The 19,489-nt window shown below is 47.3% G+C and overlaps 1 protein-coding gene across 2 annotated transcripts in view; it reads left to right on the top strand.

The window, feature by feature from the left end:
- The window catches only part of ZNF777 (zinc finger protein 777), a 29,445-nt gene that overhangs the window by 7,733 nt on the left and 2,223 nt on the right, over positions 1-19,489 (top strand). For both annotated transcript variants that reach the window (XM_047695345.1, XM_047695342.1), the window contains exons 4-5: positions 1,403-1,516; positions 16,259-16,510. In XM_047695345.1, coding sequence (XP_047551301.1) covers positions 1,403-1,516; positions 16,259-16,510 — 366 coding nt within the window. The remainder of the gene's footprint in view (positions 1-1,402; positions 1,517-16,258; positions 16,511-19,489) is intronic.

Genomic DNA, 19,489 nt, shown 5'->3' with positions numbered 1-19,489 from the left:
TGCTTAGAAACTTGGATTCTTGCTAGAATTGTTCATTGAATATCCACAGACCTCCCCATTAAGAGAACTTTCTTCTATTTGACTCTTTTTTTCTTTTCTTTTTAAAGTATATGCATAACTGAAATTTCAGTTTATTGAATTTGTTGGAAATTTAACAATTTAGATTTATAGAATAAAGAGCAACCCCCGTGCCCCCCAGAGGTAACCAGCACAATCCCTTCAGCCTGCGTTGTTTCCCATCCTCAGTCGTGCACGTGCAAACACAAGCTTGTGCACAGGCTGCCTGTGGCCTGCACGGATGGGGACGGGTGACTTACTCTATTAAAGGATGGGCCCTAGGCCGCTTTCCACAGCCGCACAGGTAGGCCTTTTCAGAAGGATGTGTGGCCTTCCAGGGAGCCACTGGGCGTCTGTCTCGCTGTGGACAGGGAGCAGGCTGATCGCATCTCCTGCCTGCTGCCACGTCCAGACCCCGCGTCCCCGTGTGTCCGTGTGCGCCTGCCTGGGGACTGAAGGAGGATGGCTTCCCAGGAGGGCGTCTGCTGGACAAAGAGGAGGCCCGCTCACAGTATTGTGGCCACTTCCTCCCGAAGGCTGTGACCTTCATGCCCCTGAGCGTGGCAGTGCAGTCTCTGCACGCCGGGGCTCGAACCGATGGCCTTGTTTTAAACAGTTGTCCTTTCTGATGGGTGAAGAATGACACCTCATTACTTTCATATGGTTTTGTTTTGTTTTGTTTTGTTTTGTTTTTTGATGAGTAGTGAGCTAGTGCATTTTTTCCTGTCTTTACTGGCCATTTGCACTTCTTCTATGAATTACCTCTTTACAGTTGCTTTTTTATCTTGTACGAATCGTGGTGGCTCTTTAGATAGAGTAACGCATGTTAACCATTTACAAAGAAGCCACGTGTGGGCGCACACGTGCATGCACGTCTCCTCCCCGTGTCTTCATCTGGTAACTTCATTTCCAGAGAGCTTTAAACTTTTTTAAACATGAGGGACACTATCTGTGCTTAGTTTTTTAGCTTCTGGATTTTTGTCAGGATTCGTTTTTTACCCTATAAAATTTCAACTCTCTTGTGTGCCTTTGTCAGGAAAAGCCCCAGCCGGGATTGGCAACCCGTGAGCAGCCACGGCCACCTGCGACAGGGTCACTTCCTGCTGGTGTGCACGTGGCGGCTGCCCCCTGCCCTGCACGCGTGCAGGCCCCTCACACATGCATGCACAGGCCTACACACCGTGGGGGCCTTCAGAAGGAGGGCTGGGAACCGGGCGCATCTCTTTTCCAGCATTGCCACTTGTCGCGAGACTCCTCCTCGTGTCCCACTCACACAGGTGACACCTTTACAACAGCCAGCGTGACCTCACCACATAGCATGTCTTCTTTCCTTCCTTCTGCCCAGACTATGCAATTTCCAAACCAGACCTCATGTCGCAGATGGAGCGTGGGGAGAGGCCGACCGTGCAGGAGCAGGAGGACTCCGAGGAAGGCGAGACGCCCGCAGATCCCAGTGCTGGTGAGTGGCTCCTGGGTGGCCCAGACCTCTGCCTTCCAGGTCTTCCAGCCCTCAGGAGGCCCGGCGTGGGGTATCGCCACCCGCAGCAGACCCCTGAGGGCTGTGTTAGCAAATGTGTGCAGGAAGGAGGCCTGCAGGTGCGAGACCTGCCTGATGCCTCCTTGACCCCCCTGCCTCCTACCAGTGGCCCAAGTGGCTGAGAAATTAGAACACCATTGGGTTCATCATCTTGGGGAGTTTCTGACATGACCAGGTGTCACCCCCATCTTGGCGGGAAACAAAACCAGAACTGAAAGAAAAGCGGTCACTTGTCAGGGTGCTAGAGATGGTGCCCTGTGGAGCATTCCAGAGAAGGAATCCTCACCCTGGTCCTACAGCTGGTCAGTGGAGGGATAGGGACAGACAGACTGGACGGGAGACGTTGTGCGATGTGCAGAACGGTGTGTGGAGGGGGTGGTGTGACAGAGGCCGCAGAAAGGCATGTGTCTCAAGTGCGGACCCCAGTGTCAGATACCTGCGTTTTTGAATCCTGGCTTCTGTGCTCACCAGTGGTCTGATTAAGTTAACTCAACCTTTTGGGGAAGCTTATTTTCCCCATCTGTAAAATAGGACGGGTCCTAGTCTCTGGGGCCTGATGGGGTGACTGGGCTGTACTGGCAGCCCAGTAAACCCCAGGCGCGGTCATTCTGCGTAGGCATCGTCCCTTGCCAGCCCCCGTGTCCATGGCCCACGTGCCTGCCCTGCTGGAGCTCTTGTGGAACGTGGTCTGTTTGTGGAGCTCCTGCTTTGGAATTGCCTTTGGACTTGAATCATCTACCTTGAAGGTCTGCAGTGGAAGCCAATCCTTGTCCTTCACAGCTAGACATCACGGGTGATCCTATCTTTGGAAAAAGGATAGTCCAGCCGGAGAACTCACCAGAGCCAGAGGCCAGGTCTAGTTATGAAATTATGTTGCTGGTTCTGGGACCTGTCAGCTGGATCCTCGCAGAAGGTCCAGCAACATCTAGGGTAAAGTCAGCTCCGGTGACTGAGAGCTGCAAGTGACAGAAGAGACAGAAGCCTCTGGAAAAATAAGTGCCGGCATCCCTCAGAGCAACCCGGTACCCCCTCCTGGAGATTTGCGAGAGATTTAAGTTGAGAGGAGAGGCTGGTCTCGGTTCATTCTGGCAGACAAAAATCATGATTTAAAAGCAGGTGAGGGGCGCCTGGGTGGCTCAGTGGGTTAAGCCTCTGCCTTCGGCTCAGGTCATGATCCCAGGGTCCTGGGATCCGGCCCCGCATCGGGCTCTCTGCTCGGTGGGGAACCTGCTTCCCCCTCTCTCTCTGCCTGCCTCTCTGCCTACTTGTGATCTCTCTGTCAAATAAATAAATAAATAATCTTTTAAAAAATAAAAAAATAAAAGCAGGTGAGACTGGGGACTTGGGAACAAAGCATGGCGTGTGGCAGAAGGTCCTTTTGTTTGGAAGAAAATAAGTCCGTGTCTACAAGTTTGAGTGGCCGCAGCCAAAAACAAGGATCACGTGGGAAGAAAAGAGAAATTCAAAGCAGAAGAAGTAAGAACCAGGCCTGGGAGGCAGAGAATGAGAATCTGGGCAAGTGGGTCAGGGTCGATACCCTAAAATCTGATGTCCCGGTGGAGTTCTGTGGTCTAGGTGCTGCTACTCGCGCATTATCTCACACGCGCTGGGACGCAGCCTCCGTCCCCTGCCTCCGTCTGCTTGTTCACATCCTCCTCACAGACGGGCCTCCCACAGAGCAGGGCCACAATCGAAAGCAAAAACCTCAGCCTGCTGGGCCCCAGGCCGGGTTTGTTGTAGTACACGTGTGTCCGTGGCCCGAGCATCCCAGAGGCTGCCTTGTGTGGCTGGAATGTGCCATTTGTTCCACGGACCATCCCCAGACACTTGGAGCCCAGACGGGAGGGAGCACAGGGGAGGACATGGGAACCCCCACCACACAGGGCCAGCTGGGGGCTCTCACCTCCGTGTGTGACCGGGGCCCTGGCTGCTGGAGAGCAGAATTGTTCTGTGACCCTGCCCTTAGCAGAGCCTGTTACCAGAGCTCCCACATCTCACCCCTTAGAAGGGGGGCTGCAGAACTGGCTCTGGTGCGATACTGGTGGGGAAAAGCCTAGAAACCTGAGATTTTTCCAGAGTTCCAAGTACACTGAACATGACAATTTTATGAACTGGCTAAGTGAATGTATTTAATAAACTACTTTTTTATGGTTTGCATCCCTGAGGGCAAAAATGCTTCTGATATCGACCCTGCTCTCAAAACACTCAAGCGGGGGCTCCCATTCATGGCCCTCAAAGGAGGGTAACGAAGGTCTGGGGAAGCCAGGTCCCATTTTTACCTAACAAATTAGCGGAGAGTAGAATCAAACCAGAAGGCATGGCTGAAATCCAAGGTCTCAGTCTTTGTGAAAAGCAATTTGATATTTTTTTTAGTCTTAAAATATGTTTTAAATATTTAAAATGTTCATATACTTGACCTAAGAATTTCTTTTGCTTTCTGAGAGTCTGTAGCACGGAAAATAATCCAAACCGTGGGGGTGCCTGGGTGGCTCAGTTGTTAAGCGGCTGCCTTTGGCTCAGGTCATGATCCCAGGGTCCTGGGATTGAGCCCCTCCTCGGGCTCCCTGCTCAGCAGGAAGCCCAATTCTCCTTCTCTCATGCCCCCTGCTTGTGTTCCTTTTCTTGCTGTGTCTCTATCAAATAAATAAATAAAATCTTAAAAAAAAAAATCCAAACTGTGGATTAAGATGGACAGATACTATATTACATTATGCAGACTCTCCAAAGCCACTGAAATCATCAATGAAGTTTTTATACCACATGTTTCATTTGTATGTTTATTCTTTAGTTCTTGTTTTTGCTTTTAAAAGATTTCATTTATTAGCGAGCACAGGCAGGGGGAGTGGCAGAGTAAGAAACAGATTCCCTGCTGAGCTGGGAGCCCAACTCAGGGGCTCCATCCCAGGACCCTGGGATCATGACCTAAGCTGAAGGCAGATGCTTAACAACGGAGCCACCCAGGCGCCCCTTCAGGGGTTTTTCTGGACCAGGCACTATGTCAGGAGACCGATAGTAATAACTAACCCCATCGCCCCCAACCACACATTCCACTAAGGAGGGCAGTGGTGCTGTGAAGGGAAGCATCCGGGCCAGTGAGACACACAGCATGGACGACTTTCTAGTAGGAACCTAAAGGGCGAGTAGGAGTTCCAGTTGCCCCAAGGAGAATTCAATTGGAGGGAAGAAAGTCTGGAAGCGTTAAAAGCCGAGATCTGAGCTAGAAACAGACATCTGGGCCTTGGTAGCATAGACCCAGTCTGGAGAGGGAGACAGGAGAAAGCACAGGCCATCCCCTTAGGAGCTCTGACTTTTAGAGCAGATTTGGAATATACTGTTCTGGGTAGGGGCCCAGGCGTTAATGTTCTTTAAAACAGTTCCAGGATGATTCTCACACACAGCCAATGCTGAGAACCACTGTTGAAGGAGTTGGAGAAGGAAGGAGGAGGCAGAGGAACCGGAGGAAAGGGAAGGACTGGTCAGAAAGGTAGCAAGACAGGAGGATAGTTGGGGCCCTGGCTGGCTCAGGCGGTAGAGCACACGAAGTTAGGGTAGTGCATCGTGGGGTCTTTCAAGAGAAGAGGGTTTCCAGAAGAAGGGCGTGTGGTCAGCCGTGCTGAATTCCGCGGTGTGGCTTAGTAAGGCAAGACTGACACGTCCGCAGGACGTGCAGGTGGGCAGCGACAGTGACCTGGTGGTGTGATGGGGCGGAAGCCCGTTGGAGCAGGCTGGGGTGCCGGGGAGGTGAGGGAGCCAGCACACGTCCTCGCTGTTTCAGGGTTAGCTGTGAGCGGGGAGTGCACATATGGGGCCTTAGCTGGGGGTGGACCTTGTTTGCTTCAGGTGGGCTTTGCTCACGTGACGCTGATGGCCGGATCCCGTCGATAGGGGAAGTGACTGATGTAGAAATGGAAAGTAACTTGAAGTCCGTGATATAAACAAAAGATAGGGAAAAAATTGAATGGAAATGTAACAAAATCGTATTTCTTTACACTGTAGAATGTTCTCGAGTAAGTATGTATTACTTATTCAGTAAAAATAATTAAAAAAAAAAACCACACACACACATGAAGAAAGACTTCGAGTTAAAGATGGCAGGTTGAACATGTGTTTACTCCTACCTCCCAGAATCCTTCTAAAGCAAGAGCGAAGGGCTTTTAGAAGGAGTGAGCAGGGAGACAACAGCAAGCACATTCTGGAAGCCCCGCAAGCAGATGGCTGGGTGATCACTGATTTAGAAAGCTACATCCAAAATTGGGATTGGGGAATGCAGAAGAGAAACTCCATGTGCACCGCACCCCCATTCCCTAATCCAGACTCGGGAAGGAGCAGTACCAGAGACCCTAGGTACCTCTGGAAATGGGGCAAAGGTGGGCTTAAAAACAGAAGATGGGTCAGACGTCTTTCACCTCCCCTCTACGGCCTCCCTCGGTCCCTCAGCCAGCATCTACCTCTCCTAGCCCTGGTGGACAGCTGGGCCTACTTCTCTGAAGAAGGTGAACAAGACCATGTCTGGAGGCGACACCGGGCCCCGTGGAGGACAGGGCACCACGCTGGCTGCTAGGTAGGCAGTGAAGCGTGACATGCAGGTACTGAGATCTCCAGTCTTCCTCCCAGCCTGGCTCCCAAGCCGAGGCAGACATCGGGGATGAAACCCCCAGGCAGGATACTGGATGCGTTTTGCCTGGAGACTTCGGGGACAAGCCCATAGTATCCTCCCAGGAAATGACTCAGCCAAGCCATCCTGGTGGGAAGCCCATCACCAGTAAGCCCTACTTAAAGGCACCAAACTTTTCAATCTCTTTTGAGTGTTCTACTTTTAAATGTAAATAGATAACCATACTGCAGACATTTGGGGAAAGCCTCTAATATAGAAAGACCAAAGGAAAAGAAAGCAGAAAAAATAAATTTCAAGGAAACAGAGACTATGCAGAGAGATTTTTAAAACTGGGTTTAAACACATGTATATATTTGTTTATATTTACGTAATATATATAACATATGTATTTCACATTCCATAAGGAGATAAAAGAAGTGAATACATCCATGACACAACAGTATAATGCTTATTGGGGCACCTGGGTGACTCAGTGGGTTAAGCATCTGCTTTTGGCTCAGGTCATGATCCCAGGGTCCTGAGATTGAACCCTGCATCGGGCTCCCTGCTCAGTGGGGAGCCTGCTTCTCCTTCTGCCCCCTGGTTCCCTGCTTTGCCCTCTCTCTCTGTTAAATAAAGAAAATATTTTTTAAGTATGATGCTTATAAAAAAAAAAAGGAACTCTGGAATTTAAAAGTACTACAGATTAAAAACTCCAACTAGCAGTGTTAGAAGATAAAATTGAGCACATGTCCCAGAAAATAGAGCACAAGACAAAAAAGAAAGTAGTGACAGAATTTTAAAAAGTAAAGGATGGAAGTCCAACATCCAGATAATAGGAATATCAACAACCACAAAAGGAAGGGAGAAGAGAAAAGAGAAGAACAGGAAAGAAAAGGGGAAAAAATAGCAAAAATAGGGAAGAAGGAATTAGCAATGCAGTAATTCAAGGAAAATTCTCAGCACTGAAAGACACGGTTTTCTAGATTGAAAGAGCCCAACAAATACCCAGAACAGTGGATAAAAACAGACCCATGCCTTCGATACATCAGCAAGAAATTTCCGGGCAGCTGAGGTCAAAACGATCCTACAAGTCTTCAGAGAGGGAAAAAAAAAAAGCTCATACAAAGGAACAAGAATTAAAATGGCTTTGGACTTTTTAATGATATTGGAAGAAGACAGTAGAGCAATACCTTTAAAATTCTCTAAAATTTCAAAATTGGAAAATATTTTACAACCATTCTAGAGTTTTATATCGGCCAGATGATTCGAATTAAGTGTAAGAGATGAAATCAAGACATTTTCAAGGTCTCCCATGCACCCTTCCTCCAACTGGGGGAGGCAAGTTGCTGAAATGAGGAAGTACACAAAGAAAGAGGTGTTGGGAGTTCCAGCACAAGGGAGGCGAGGGGGGTCCCCAGGGCGCTGCCCAAGGGGGATCCCAAGAAGACAGCTGTGCACCTGGAGGCAACCAGTCCACACTGGGGCACATCAGGAGGTTGTAGAAAATTGTTCTCCCAAGTCGATGAAACTGAGAAATACCCATTATGTCCGAATGCTTTGAGGAGAGGCAGAAGAGGTCGGGGAGTTTGAAACTGACTTAATGAAATTCGTAAGCTGAACCAAGGAAAGAAATGTGAGCTCCAGGGAAAGCAAAAGACACATAGAAAATAGCTGTGGTATACTCCATGGTCCAATGTTATGTAATATTTATGTGATCTAATAATGTAAATGCCCGAAATTCCTCCAAGCGGACTTGCAGATTAAAATGGAAGGCTCGAGGATTTGGAAGAGATCCGCCTGGACGGGGAGAGAGGGCCTCCTGTCCAGCTCTCGGAAGCCGACAGGTGATGTTTACGCTGAAAATCCGAGGGACTCCTCGAATACATCCACAACACAAAAGTATGATGCTTCCAGGGGCGCCTGGGTGGCTCCATGGGTTAAGCATCTGCCTTGGGCTCAGGTCATGATTCTAGGTCCTGCGATCAAGCCCCCCTTCAGGCTCCCTGCCCAGCGGAGAGCCTGCTTCTCCCTCTGCCCCTCTGCCTGTGCACACACACATGTCTGCTCTCACGCGTACTTTGACAAATAAAATCTTTGAAAAAGGAAAGAAAGATAATTCAAGGAGTAGCAAGAGAAGTGTTCCTTAGAGTTAGGAAGGAGATAACAGAAGAGTCAGCCGGAGGAATTGGAAGTGTTGCTCTGGGGAAGTGCGGCTGGGTGTGGAGGAGAACTTTTTAAAAACAAGTGTTGAAAAATGTTAAAGCTTTGGTAACGCTAAAAAAAACTTCATGTGGGCCGTCTGGATGGCTCAGTCGGTTAAGCGTCTGCCTTCAGCTCAGGTCATGATCGCAGGTCCTGGGATCGAGCCCCGTATTGGGCTCCCTGCTCCGTGGGGAGCCTGCTTCTCCTTCTGTGAGCTCTCTCTCTCTCTCTCAAATAAATAAAATCTTAAAGAATTTTTGGGGCGCCTGGGTGGCTCAGTGGGTTAAGCCGCTGCCTTCGGCTCAGGTCATGATCTCGGGGTCCTGGGATCGAGCCCCGCATCGGGCTCTCTGCTCAGCAGGGAGCCTGCTTCCTCCTCTCTCTCTGCCTGCCTCTCTGCCTGCTTGTGATCTCTCTCTGCCAAATAAGTAAATAAAATCTTTAAAAAAAAAAAATCTTAAAGAATTTTTAAAAACTTCATGTAAAAACAGTATTGTGGATATTAACAACAGAGTAAAGGTTCTGTGTCAAGGTTCGCTTTCAGATTTATCCCTAGAGGAGGATTAGCTTTGTGACCTGAACCTGAAAATGATAAAATAAATCCAAGGAGACCACAGCAGGCTTAAAGTGATGTGACAAAAGCAGTTCCTCTGTACTAATGTCACAGTTCTTCTGTAAACCTAAAAATATCTCAAAATAAATGTTTATTTAAAAATTTTTTAAAAATAAAAATCAAAACAAGTTTTGAGAAACTAACCCTCAGCCTGTGTGCATGTGTAACTTTTTTAAGATTTTATTTATTTATTTCAGAGAGAGAGAGAGATCACGAGCAGGGGGAGGGACAGAGCAAAAGTCTCAAGCACATAATTGGAAGGATCTCAGTGAAGAGAATAATGCGGCGCTTTCCCTCTCTCTGCATTTATTCCTTACAAATTATGCTGATGAAACTTCAGAGACTTACTGGAAAGTAAAAACCATGTTGCCACATTAACCTTCTTCATCAGCTCAAAACAGAGAAATGATGGTCGATATTGGCTTTCCAGCATCTTTATGGCTGTACTTTGTTAGATTTTTAAAGTTTTTGGCATATTCTTAAAGTCTTTCTTAATGCATTTTTAAAATTTTTTATTCTTTATTTTTTAAAGTTTATTTATTTAAGTAATCTCTGCACCCAACCTGGGGCTCGAACTCAGGACCCAGAGATCAAGAGTCACATGCTCTTTGGACTGAGCCAGCCCGGTGGCCCGATTTTTAAAATGTTTTTTATAAAGGTATGTAGGGACACCTGCATGGCTTGTTGGTTAAGCATCTGCTTTTGGCTCAGGTCATGATCCCAGAGTCCTGGGACTCGAGCCCCTAGTCAGGCTCCCTGCTCACTGCGGAGTTTGCTTGAGACTCTACGTCTGTCCCTCCCCCTGCTCTCTCCGTCTCTCAAATAATAAATCAGATCTTAAAAAAAAAAACCAAAAAACAAATAGACTTTCTGGGTCCAAGGATAGACCCATTTAAAAATTTGATACCTATTTTAAAAATGTCCCTCAAAACATGGGCGCCTGGGTGGCTCAGTGGGTTAAGCCGCTGCCTTCAGTTCAGGTCATGATCCCAGTGTCCTGGGATCGAGTCCCACATCGGGCTCCTTGCTCAGTGGGAAGCCTGCTTCTCTCTCTGCCTCTCCCTGCCACTTCGCCTACTTGTGCACTCTCTCTCTCTCTCTGAAAAATAAATAAAATTAAAAAAAAAAAGAAAAATTTTTTTAAAATGTCCCTCAAAGCAGTTGTGCCAATTACTACACCTCCGGTTTGTACACAGACGTGAGACTGCCTCTCTCCCCGTACCCGTGCCGATAGTGGGTTTTATTTATCTTGTTATTATCTGCCACGGTGATGGGTAGAAAAGACAGTATTTTGATGCTTTCACTCAACTTCTGTAATGATGTTGCGCCTATTTTCATACCTTTATTGATAAAAAGGATGTCTTATCTTATGAATTATCTTCTGATCACTGTCCTTTTGGATTATTCATCATTTTATCATCTATCTGTAAAAGCTTTTTAAAAGTTAAGGATATTGGGCACCTGCGTGGCTCAGTTGGTTAAGCGTCTGGCCTTATCTCAGGTCCTGGGACACAAGTGTGTATGCGCTTGCTCGCTCTCTTGCAGAAATAAAATGTCTTTAAAAAATTTTTTTAAGTTAAGTTATCCTATGTATGCAGATATAGTCATTTATTAGTTTATTTGAGAAAGAGACTGCATGAACAGGAAGGAGAGGGAGAAGCGGGCTCCCTGCTCTGATGCCAGACTCGATCCCAGGACCCTGGGATCACGACCCGAGCAAAAGGCAGACGCTTAACCGACTGAGCCACTCAGGTGCCCCTGTGTTTTTGAATATATGGTTTACCTTTGTATTTAGTATTTGTGTGTGTGTGTGGAATTTATATTTTGAATTTTTGTATGTTCAGATTTTATCAGTTTTAAGTTTCTATGTATTCAAATTTACCCATAACTAACTTTATGGTGTCTGGGTTTCATATTAAGAATAGAAATACTTAACTTAGCCCTTTTTATTCAGTAAACGTGATTACAAGTCTTGGGCCTATGAGCTTTTTAAAAAGTCTAAAAATATTTGAAATCTGAAATAAAATATTTCTTGCTCCAGAAAACAAAAAGAAAATTCCAAAAGGCAAGTAGTCAAGTATTTTCACTAAGTGTCTGGAAATATAACATTATATCAGCTTCATTAACTATTAAATGTAATGCTCACAAACACATGATACATTTGGAAACAACAATAGGGTTGATTTTTTTCTTTATTTCCCATCTTGCAAGAGTTCTCAGGAATAAATGTAGTTGCAGAGATCACAAACCAAGCACAAATTAGATCAGTTCCTCATCACCAAACAACGTCAAGGCAAAGCTACAGAAATTCTTCCCAAAAAATGTACACCTGAAAATGAGAGTTGGTATGTGTTGGGCACATGTGACGTTGCTGTGACCAACCAGACAGCTTCCAGAAGGAGGATCTGGAGTCCCAGGGGGCTGGGAATAGCCCTTTCCTCAGTTCACGGTCGTAAAGAAAGAGAAGGAGAGAAACTGTTTTTTTCCTGACACTAGGATGAGTTTATTATTTGCGTCTAAATTTTTGTTTCATCAGTAATTTACTTTGATGTGACGCGAGTTGTCACCCCTCCATCCATTCATTCCCACCCCATTTATTGAAAACTTTTCCCCAGTGGCTTGAAGTCCTCCTACCTTTGATCATAAACTGTAGTCCTGCAATACACGTGTCTTTAATTTTTTTTTAATGGGAGAACAAGTCGCTGCTTAGAAATGCAGTCGGGGTGTCAGTGCTCTTTCAAAAGTTGTGTGGGGTGGGGAAACCTTTTTGGTGGAAGACCACTGGCTTCCCTGCTGTCTAACAAATGGAGGAGAGGCATGCAGATGAGTAAATGCAGCACCTTGCAAGGGGAAGGAAAAGTGAACGCCATGGAGAGGGGCACAGTTCCGTGCAGCTGAGAGCCCTAGTAAGAGGTTTGGCTGAGTGAGCTCTCGAAGGAGGGGCGGGTCCTGGAGGTCAGCGGTCTCTAGCTGGAGTACCAATGCCCCTAGAGGCGCACAGAGACTTCCCAAGAGGGACATGACATAGATGGCTTTGAGGGTTCAGTAAGTCCTTAGTTGATCTGTTCTCATTCATAAAACTCATCAATGAAGGCACCCAACACATGCAGCCCGTCCTCATCAGCCGCACCCCTTCCCGGTCCCCATCTTACAAGGGAGTAGTTCTCCAATGTATAAAAAGCCCTCTAGGTTACGGAGACAGTCCAGACCGTAGGGGCACGTGACCACAAACTCAGCGCCCTGGGGCCTGAATGGCAAATTTTTTTTTTTTTTAAGATTTTATTTATTTGACAGAGAGAGATCACAAGTAGGCGGGGGGAAGGGCGTGAAGCGGGCTCCTGCTGAGCAGCGAGCCCAATGTGGGGCTCGATCCCAGGACCCTGAGATCATGACCTGAGCCGAAGGCAGAGGTTTAACCCACTGAGCCACCCAGGCGCCCCTGGATGGCAAATTCTTTTGCAAGTTAGATCCCTTGCAATACTTTGCTTTCAACAAAATTGAAAGAGAACCTAATTAAGTTGTCAGCTAATAGGTCATTAGAAACAATTTTTGATGCTATGTTAACCATGTGCTTTCATAGCATTATAATTCAGAGCAAATTCAGAGAATCAAGTGACAATTCCACAACAGAGCCCCTGCCAGCCCATCTATATGTCTATGTAAATGAGCTTTGCCAATGCTTGTGTTTATGAAAATGAAAAATAGGAACAGATTTGATTCTGAACTCTTGTCTCAGTCATGTGATAAGAATATTCATTCTCTGATAAGCAAACTAATTAGGGGACAAAAAATTCCTCTCCATCCTCATAAGAGCTGTTTCCAACAGGTTTTTAGTTTTCTATCTTGAGTATCTGTGTATCATTATATACTACTAATAACGAAGGATAACTTAAGACAGGAAAACAGTCAACACTTAGAGCCCCATGGTTATTAGAAATGAAAGCAAAATTAATCTTTCAATTTACATACACATTTTTGCAGCAGAGTGGTAGACCAGGAGATCAGTAAAAGGCTTCTCAGCATAAAAAGATGTTCTATTGGGATAAAATTCTGTGGGCAAAGCGGGAATGGAAATAGAAGTTCAAGGTGAAAAGGAATGATATAAAAATTTCAACTATCAAAGAAGAACTTGTTCATGTAGGTTTTAAGTGAATAATAGTGGGTCGGAAAGTGCTGCCGTTCTCAGATCCCACTGGCGACATTCAAGAGTGACGGAAGAGTTTATTTCAAACCATCAATATTTACAGTATGCCAGAAATGACATCTTTTGCAGTTACTGAAGCGTTTTATATGTTTATTCAAAAAAGTGCAAAGGGGTGCTTCGTTTTTGAAAACCACTTTTGAGGGAGGAGGCGAGCAAAATATCTTCAGAAGTTTGTGAAGCGAGGGAAGGCATTTTTATGATGCTGGGGTCCCGGTTGTGCTGGTGGCTATAGGGCTGTAGGGATTGCAGAGCGAGAGGCGGGCACTGCAGGGGGAGCGCGATGGCCCCAGGAACGGGGCGGCCAAGGCAGTGAGCAGAGGCATCACCGTCACCGTGGTGCCTCCCCAGGTGGGAGAGAAAAGGGGAGTCAGCGGGGTGACTTGAAGCTGGAGCAGGAGCGAGCAAGGATGTGAGGGAGGGTGACCTCATCTTTTTTGTGAGACCGAGAATAGGAGGAAGAGGTTTTGGAAACTTGGTTGTAGGGGAAGGCAGGCAGGGTCCAGGTTTAAGGCTGTGGCCGAGGCGACGGGACCGTCCCAGCTGCTTTATATTCTGCTGCTCCCTATGGCCGGCAGGAGATTGGGTGGCAGGTCCGAGGAGAATGAAAGGATTGCCAGGCACCAAGGAGAACCCAGTTCGGGTCCTGTGGCATCAGCTGCCCGCCTGCCGGGTGGGTCTGGTTTCCCGGCTTTTAGCTTGGGGATCCCAAGTGGGCGTGGTTGAGAGCGGGCAGGCTTTCCATGGGCACGGACGGTTGGGTTAGTTTCCGAGGTTCCTGGTGTCTTTCTTCTTTCCACAGCACTTACCACCTTCGGACACCCCATACAATGTATTAATTCCGTTTATTGCGTTGGGTAAGGTGTATGAGGGTGGGAAGCTCTCTTATGTTCACCGGTGTCTCCCATGTCATTAGAATACCCCGTCGCACATAGTTGGTGCTCAGTAAGTAACCGGTGCTTCAGTGAATTCAGTGAAGGAATAAATGCGTCTGCTGATGCGTTACACGTTTATAATTTTCCTTCATTAACAAAGTGATTTTCAGGGCGCCTGGGTGGCTCAGTGGGTTGGGCCTCTGCCTTCGTCTCGGGTCATGATCTCAGGGTCCTGGGATCGAGCCCCGCATCAGGCTCTCTGCTCGGCGGGGAACCTGCTTCCTCCTCTTTCTCTGCCTGCCTCTCTGCCTACTTGTGATCTTTGTCTGTCAAATAAATAAATAAAATCTTTAAAAACAAAAAAACAAAGTGATTTTCAAGCTGTGAGGGAGTTTCTGCTGGCACAGCTCTCTCCACGGGGAAGAAAGTAAAGCTGAACCCCTACCTCACACTCCACACAGAATAAAAACAAATTTCAGACGGAGCAAAGACCTTAATGTATATAATAAAGCAATAAAAAGCTTGAGACACACTCCAGAAGACCCTGTGAACCATCCAGGAGCAGAGGAGACCCTCTTAACGAAGAAAACCCAGAAGCCATAAAAGACAGACAGACATGTGTGACCACGGGAAGACTTGAAGAAGGTAGTCTGATAAGCAATGGCTCAGAGTCAATAGACAGATGCTAGATCTGGGGACTGTTTGAAATGCTGATAAGAGAAAACGGGTTATCTTTAGCACAGGAACCAAAGAACTCTCACCAGTTGACGAGAACAGAACACAGTTGATACGGAATCAACTTGAAAAGGCCAACAAGGAAAAGAAACAATATTCGATGACCCTCGTCAGGAAAGTGGGATTAAAGTATCAGAAAATTACCAATGTACACCTGTCTGACTGAGGAAGATATGAAAGAGCAGTGGCGTCTGTCTCCAGCAGGGAGGTGGGGAGGAGGCTGGGCTCCCGCGGGGCTGGTGGAAACATGTATTGTCACAACCTTGTTCAAGAGCGGCTCATGACATCTGTCAGATTAAAAATAACCACACCTTTGACTCTACGGCCCCACTCCTGGGACTCGCATGGAAATCAAACCCCTATTTTATAGTGAGACATGTAAATCCACCTGTGACCCCGGGATAGTTCAGCATGCGAAGGGCCAGAACAAAACAGCGCCGGTTCCTCTGGAGGGGACGGCGGGACACACTGCTCGCCTCACCACGGGCTGCGGACAGCACTGGGGAGGAAGGCGGTGGCCTACGGAATTGCTTTGCAGCGATTTCTACAAGACAGCTAAGTGAGGAAGCGGATGGAGAGGACAAGCGGGTGTAGATGCCCATTTTTTTAAAACTAATAATGGCCAGAAAAAAAAACAGACGTAAATGTTTGCCATAAATCCCTAGAAAAGCGTAGAGGAAAATGCTAGGTTGCTGACAGGGCTGACCTGGGCAGGTCACAGTTGTGAAATGGGAAGGGAGGGGAAGAGGAGGGCCAATCAAAAGAGAAAAAATGCCCTGCGAAAAGATTACGTGCTAAGTCCCATTTATGTCAAATGATGCCCGTGTGTGTTGACATGAGTTACCTGTAGACCTACGGGCAAATTAAAAAAAAAAAAAAAAGGGCAACGTGTGTAATCAGAGGCTGTTTTAAAACAAAGCTGAGAGCTCCAAGTGCATGTGTGTGTGTGTGTGTGTGTGTGTGCGCGTGCTTGTAACTGTGGGCCGGGAAGGGGTTCGGGGGTGTCTGGCCTATCTAAATCGGACCCCAGGGGCCTGGGCTAGGAAGGTGTGCAGGGTGAGGAGGTGACTAGCCTTTTCATTATTCACCTTGACCGTGAGTGAGGGAAAACTGTCTGCTGACTTTGACTGGCCTGACCCAGGAAATGGAATTAAGATCTCGTTTGTTCAAAAAAACAAACAAAAAAAACCCTGATAATACTGTTTTTAAAATTGTAGGGGGTCGTGGAATACAAACTCCACATCTATTTTCACTTTACTCCAGTTTGTACTGATGTTCAAGAAACTTCTGTGTCTGCTCACTCGACCCCGCATTATAGTTCCTCCTGGTCTCTAAAATGAGAATTTTTGAGATGTAAATCCTAGGCTGCAGAAACCTCGTGCAATGAACGTGTTCTGGGTTCTTCTGTCCTCTCCCCCTCCCCACCCCCCCACCTCCGCAGCACACGACGGGATTGTGATCAAGATCGAGGTGCAGACCAACGACGAGGGCTCCGAGAGTCTGGAGACGCCGGAGCCCCTAATGGGGCAGGTGGAAGAGCACGGCTTCCAGGACTCGGAGCTGGGTGACCCGTGCGGAGAGCAGCCGGACCTGGACATGCAGGAACAGGAGAACGCGCTGGAGGAGTCCACGGAAGGCTCCAGTGAGTTCAGCGAGCTCAAACAGATGCTGGTGCAGCAGAGAAACTGCACAGGTCAGTTGGCGGGGGTGCGGGTTGTGGGGGGAGCTGCTTCCGTGAGGCCTGCAGACAGGCCCCTGCCTTGTGGGAAAGCTGGGCTTCCCTTCAGACAGGGTCGTTTGACCTTGTCGGGTCGACAGGTGTGACAACCCCGGGCACGGCCTCGGGGGCGGGTTTCCTGCCTCCGGATTTATAAGAGTCTGTCTCTGGGCTTGGAAGAAGGTATTACAGCCAAAGACGAAGTCAGATGCAGACCCAAAGGGATCTCCGAGACCACCTCTCCAGCTCCCTCCTTCTACAGACAGAGAAGATCAGACAAACTGCCCAAGGTCATGCCGTTATGGCGAAGCTAGAACTTCCATTTTTGCTATGTTCTTTTTTTTTTTTTAAGATTTTTATTTATTTGAGAGAGAGAGGTCACAAGTAGGCAGAGAGGCAGGCGATGGGGGGACGGTGGGCAGGGAAGCAGGCTCCCCGCTGAGCAGAGAGACTGATTCTGTGCTTGATCCCAGGACCCAGAGATCATGACCTGAGCCGAAGGCAGAGGCTTAACCCACTGAGCCCCCCAGGCGCCCCTCTGCTACGTTCTTGATAGTTCTTAGGTCACATTAGAAGTCCCAGTAACCCAGAGAGCTTAGCCCTAGCCAGGCATGTGTTTTAAAATAACAGACTGTATAGTCTCTTCCTGGTATGATCTGGCCATCACTCATGTTTAATTATAAAACCTCTGGGTCACCCTCCTGCACACTTTTGGCTCCATGTGAGTTCAAGAACAGTGAGGAAGTAGGCTCTCAGCGGCCTAACCTCAGGACATCTTTTGTGGCTGATTGTCTGACGCTGAACAGTCCTTTCCATCCTGAGAAAAGCCTGATCTGGTCATCACAGCGTACTTTTCATATATAGCATGAAATTCAGTGAGCTGCTGTTCATTCAGGGGCTTTCAGCTATAGTCATAAATGAAATCAGCCTGACGCTTTCTTGAATCACCCCATCTAGTTTTGGAAATAAGATTGTACTCAACTTATATGAAGGTGAACTGGGAAGCTTTTTCTCTTTTTTTCTATATTCTGAAAATAATGTATAAGATAGGAATTAAGTGAATTCTACCAAATTTTTAAGGAACACACTTCACTTAGGTTTTGGTTTTTTGTTTAGATGTTTTCTTTACGTGCTAAAGAACCATTAATTATCATAGCAGTTTTGATACTATACTATTGGTCATAGAAAGGTATCCACATCCATTTTATTTAATAGGTTTTTAGAAGTATGGTGCTGATGATTGGTTGTTGTTGGGGTGGTTTTTTTTTGTTTTGTTTTGTTTTGTTTGTTTTTTTTTTTTGAGACTATTTAACACAGAGGAACACAAGCAGGGGGAAATGGGAGAGGGAGAAGCAGTCTTCCCGCTGAGCAGGGAACCCGATGCGAGGCTGGAGCCCGATGCGGGGCTCGATCCCAGGACCCTGGGATCATGACCTGAGCCGAAGGCAGACGCTTAAGCGACTGAGCCACCCAGGTAGCCCCTGTGCTGATGACTTTTTACATTTTTTTCATTTTCCCTGTAGAGAATCCCTTTGCAGGTGGCCTTTCCACACTTCATAAGATATCGCAGACGTCTTGCTTGGTCAAAGATGTGGATCTAACCCCTTGCTTCTGAATAACCGCATGATACCCCCAAAAACATTTTAATCCACAGGCTGTCTCTGTAAAACAGGGGAAGGTGCAGGGCACATCGTGAGGCTGAGCTGCGGCGGGGCCTCAAGTAGAAATGTCAGCCTGCCCTCTGGGCCTTCATTCTAGTGGGACCTCAGGAAAGTTTGCACGGTATTTGGTGGGATTTTGCATCCTGGATTGCGTCCCTTGCTGAGAATCCTAACAGGGCCCAGGCAGTGCTGGCCATGACGAGAGGCCTGAGCTGGGACTGGCACATCTGTGTCCTAACTGTGACCCTACTGTTTCTTGGGTTCCGAGGAGCAAGAGGAAGTCCCAAGGCCCAGTGGTCACTACCGGCTACTTGGTAAGACCTGGGCCGGCTCATGCACATCACCAGCTTGCTTCCCTGGTAATTGAGGGGACAGACTAGATGGTCCTAAGTTAGAAGCTCTGAAGAGGTCTGGCTTTACTTACTTAATTTGGAACAATCACTAGGTATCTCTGGGCTTGGAGGCCCCATGTCTGTGAAATGGGGCTAATCCTTGCTTGGCTTATCCCGTGAGAGATTGTGAATAAAACAACAAGCTCTCTTGGGGCGCCTGGGTGGCTCAGTGGGTTAAAGCCTCTGCCTTCGGCTCAGGTCATAATCCCAGGGTCCTGGGATCAAGCCCCATATCGGGCTCTCTGCTCAGCAGGGAGCCTGCTTCCTCCTTTCTCTCTCTCTGCCTGCCTCTCTGCCTACTTGTGATCTCTGTCTGTCAAATAAATAAATAAAATCTTTAAAAAAAAAAATTAAAAAAAAAATTAAAAAAAAATAAATAAAATAAAAAAAAAAACAACAAGCTCTCAGGCAAGACCTGGAAAAATTCTCATTCGTTTGCTGTTAAGAATTCTGCAAAAGCAGACTGTAACAGCAGCTTCCATCTGACGGGCTCAGAGAAGGGAGTGCGTTTCTCATGTCACACACTGACTAAAAACAGAGCTCTTCAAGTAGCCGTGTTTGGGGAGTACATAAGTACAAGGCATTTAAGAAAATGCAAACAGAAGTCAGAGGGCATTTCTTTTCTCTAGGACTAACATTCTCGGGGAACACTCTAGAACACCATGTAGAACAGCTAACATCTTGGGCCCTGAAGGGCCAGCCCAGAGGACCGAGAGCCGGAGAGGAGGAGGACATCCTACAGTTGTATGCAGGGAACCCTTCCTGGGTGGGAGGGACCGCACACCCGAGGCTCGGGGAAAGGCAGGAGAAACCTTGGCCCTAGCTTCAGACTTGGTAGGGTCACAGCAGGTGACCACCTGTGTGGGTGTCGTGTTGCAGGTGAGGCCAAGGTCCTAAGCCCT

Source organism: Lutra lutra, chromosome 11 (assembly GCF_902655055.1).
Source record: "Lutra lutra chromosome 11, mLutLut1.2, whole genome shotgun sequence".
Classification (NCBI taxonomy): domain Eukaryota; kingdom Metazoa; phylum Chordata; class Mammalia; order Carnivora; family Mustelidae; genus Lutra; species Lutra lutra.
This window is presented reverse-complemented; position numbering and strand designations above follow the sequence as displayed.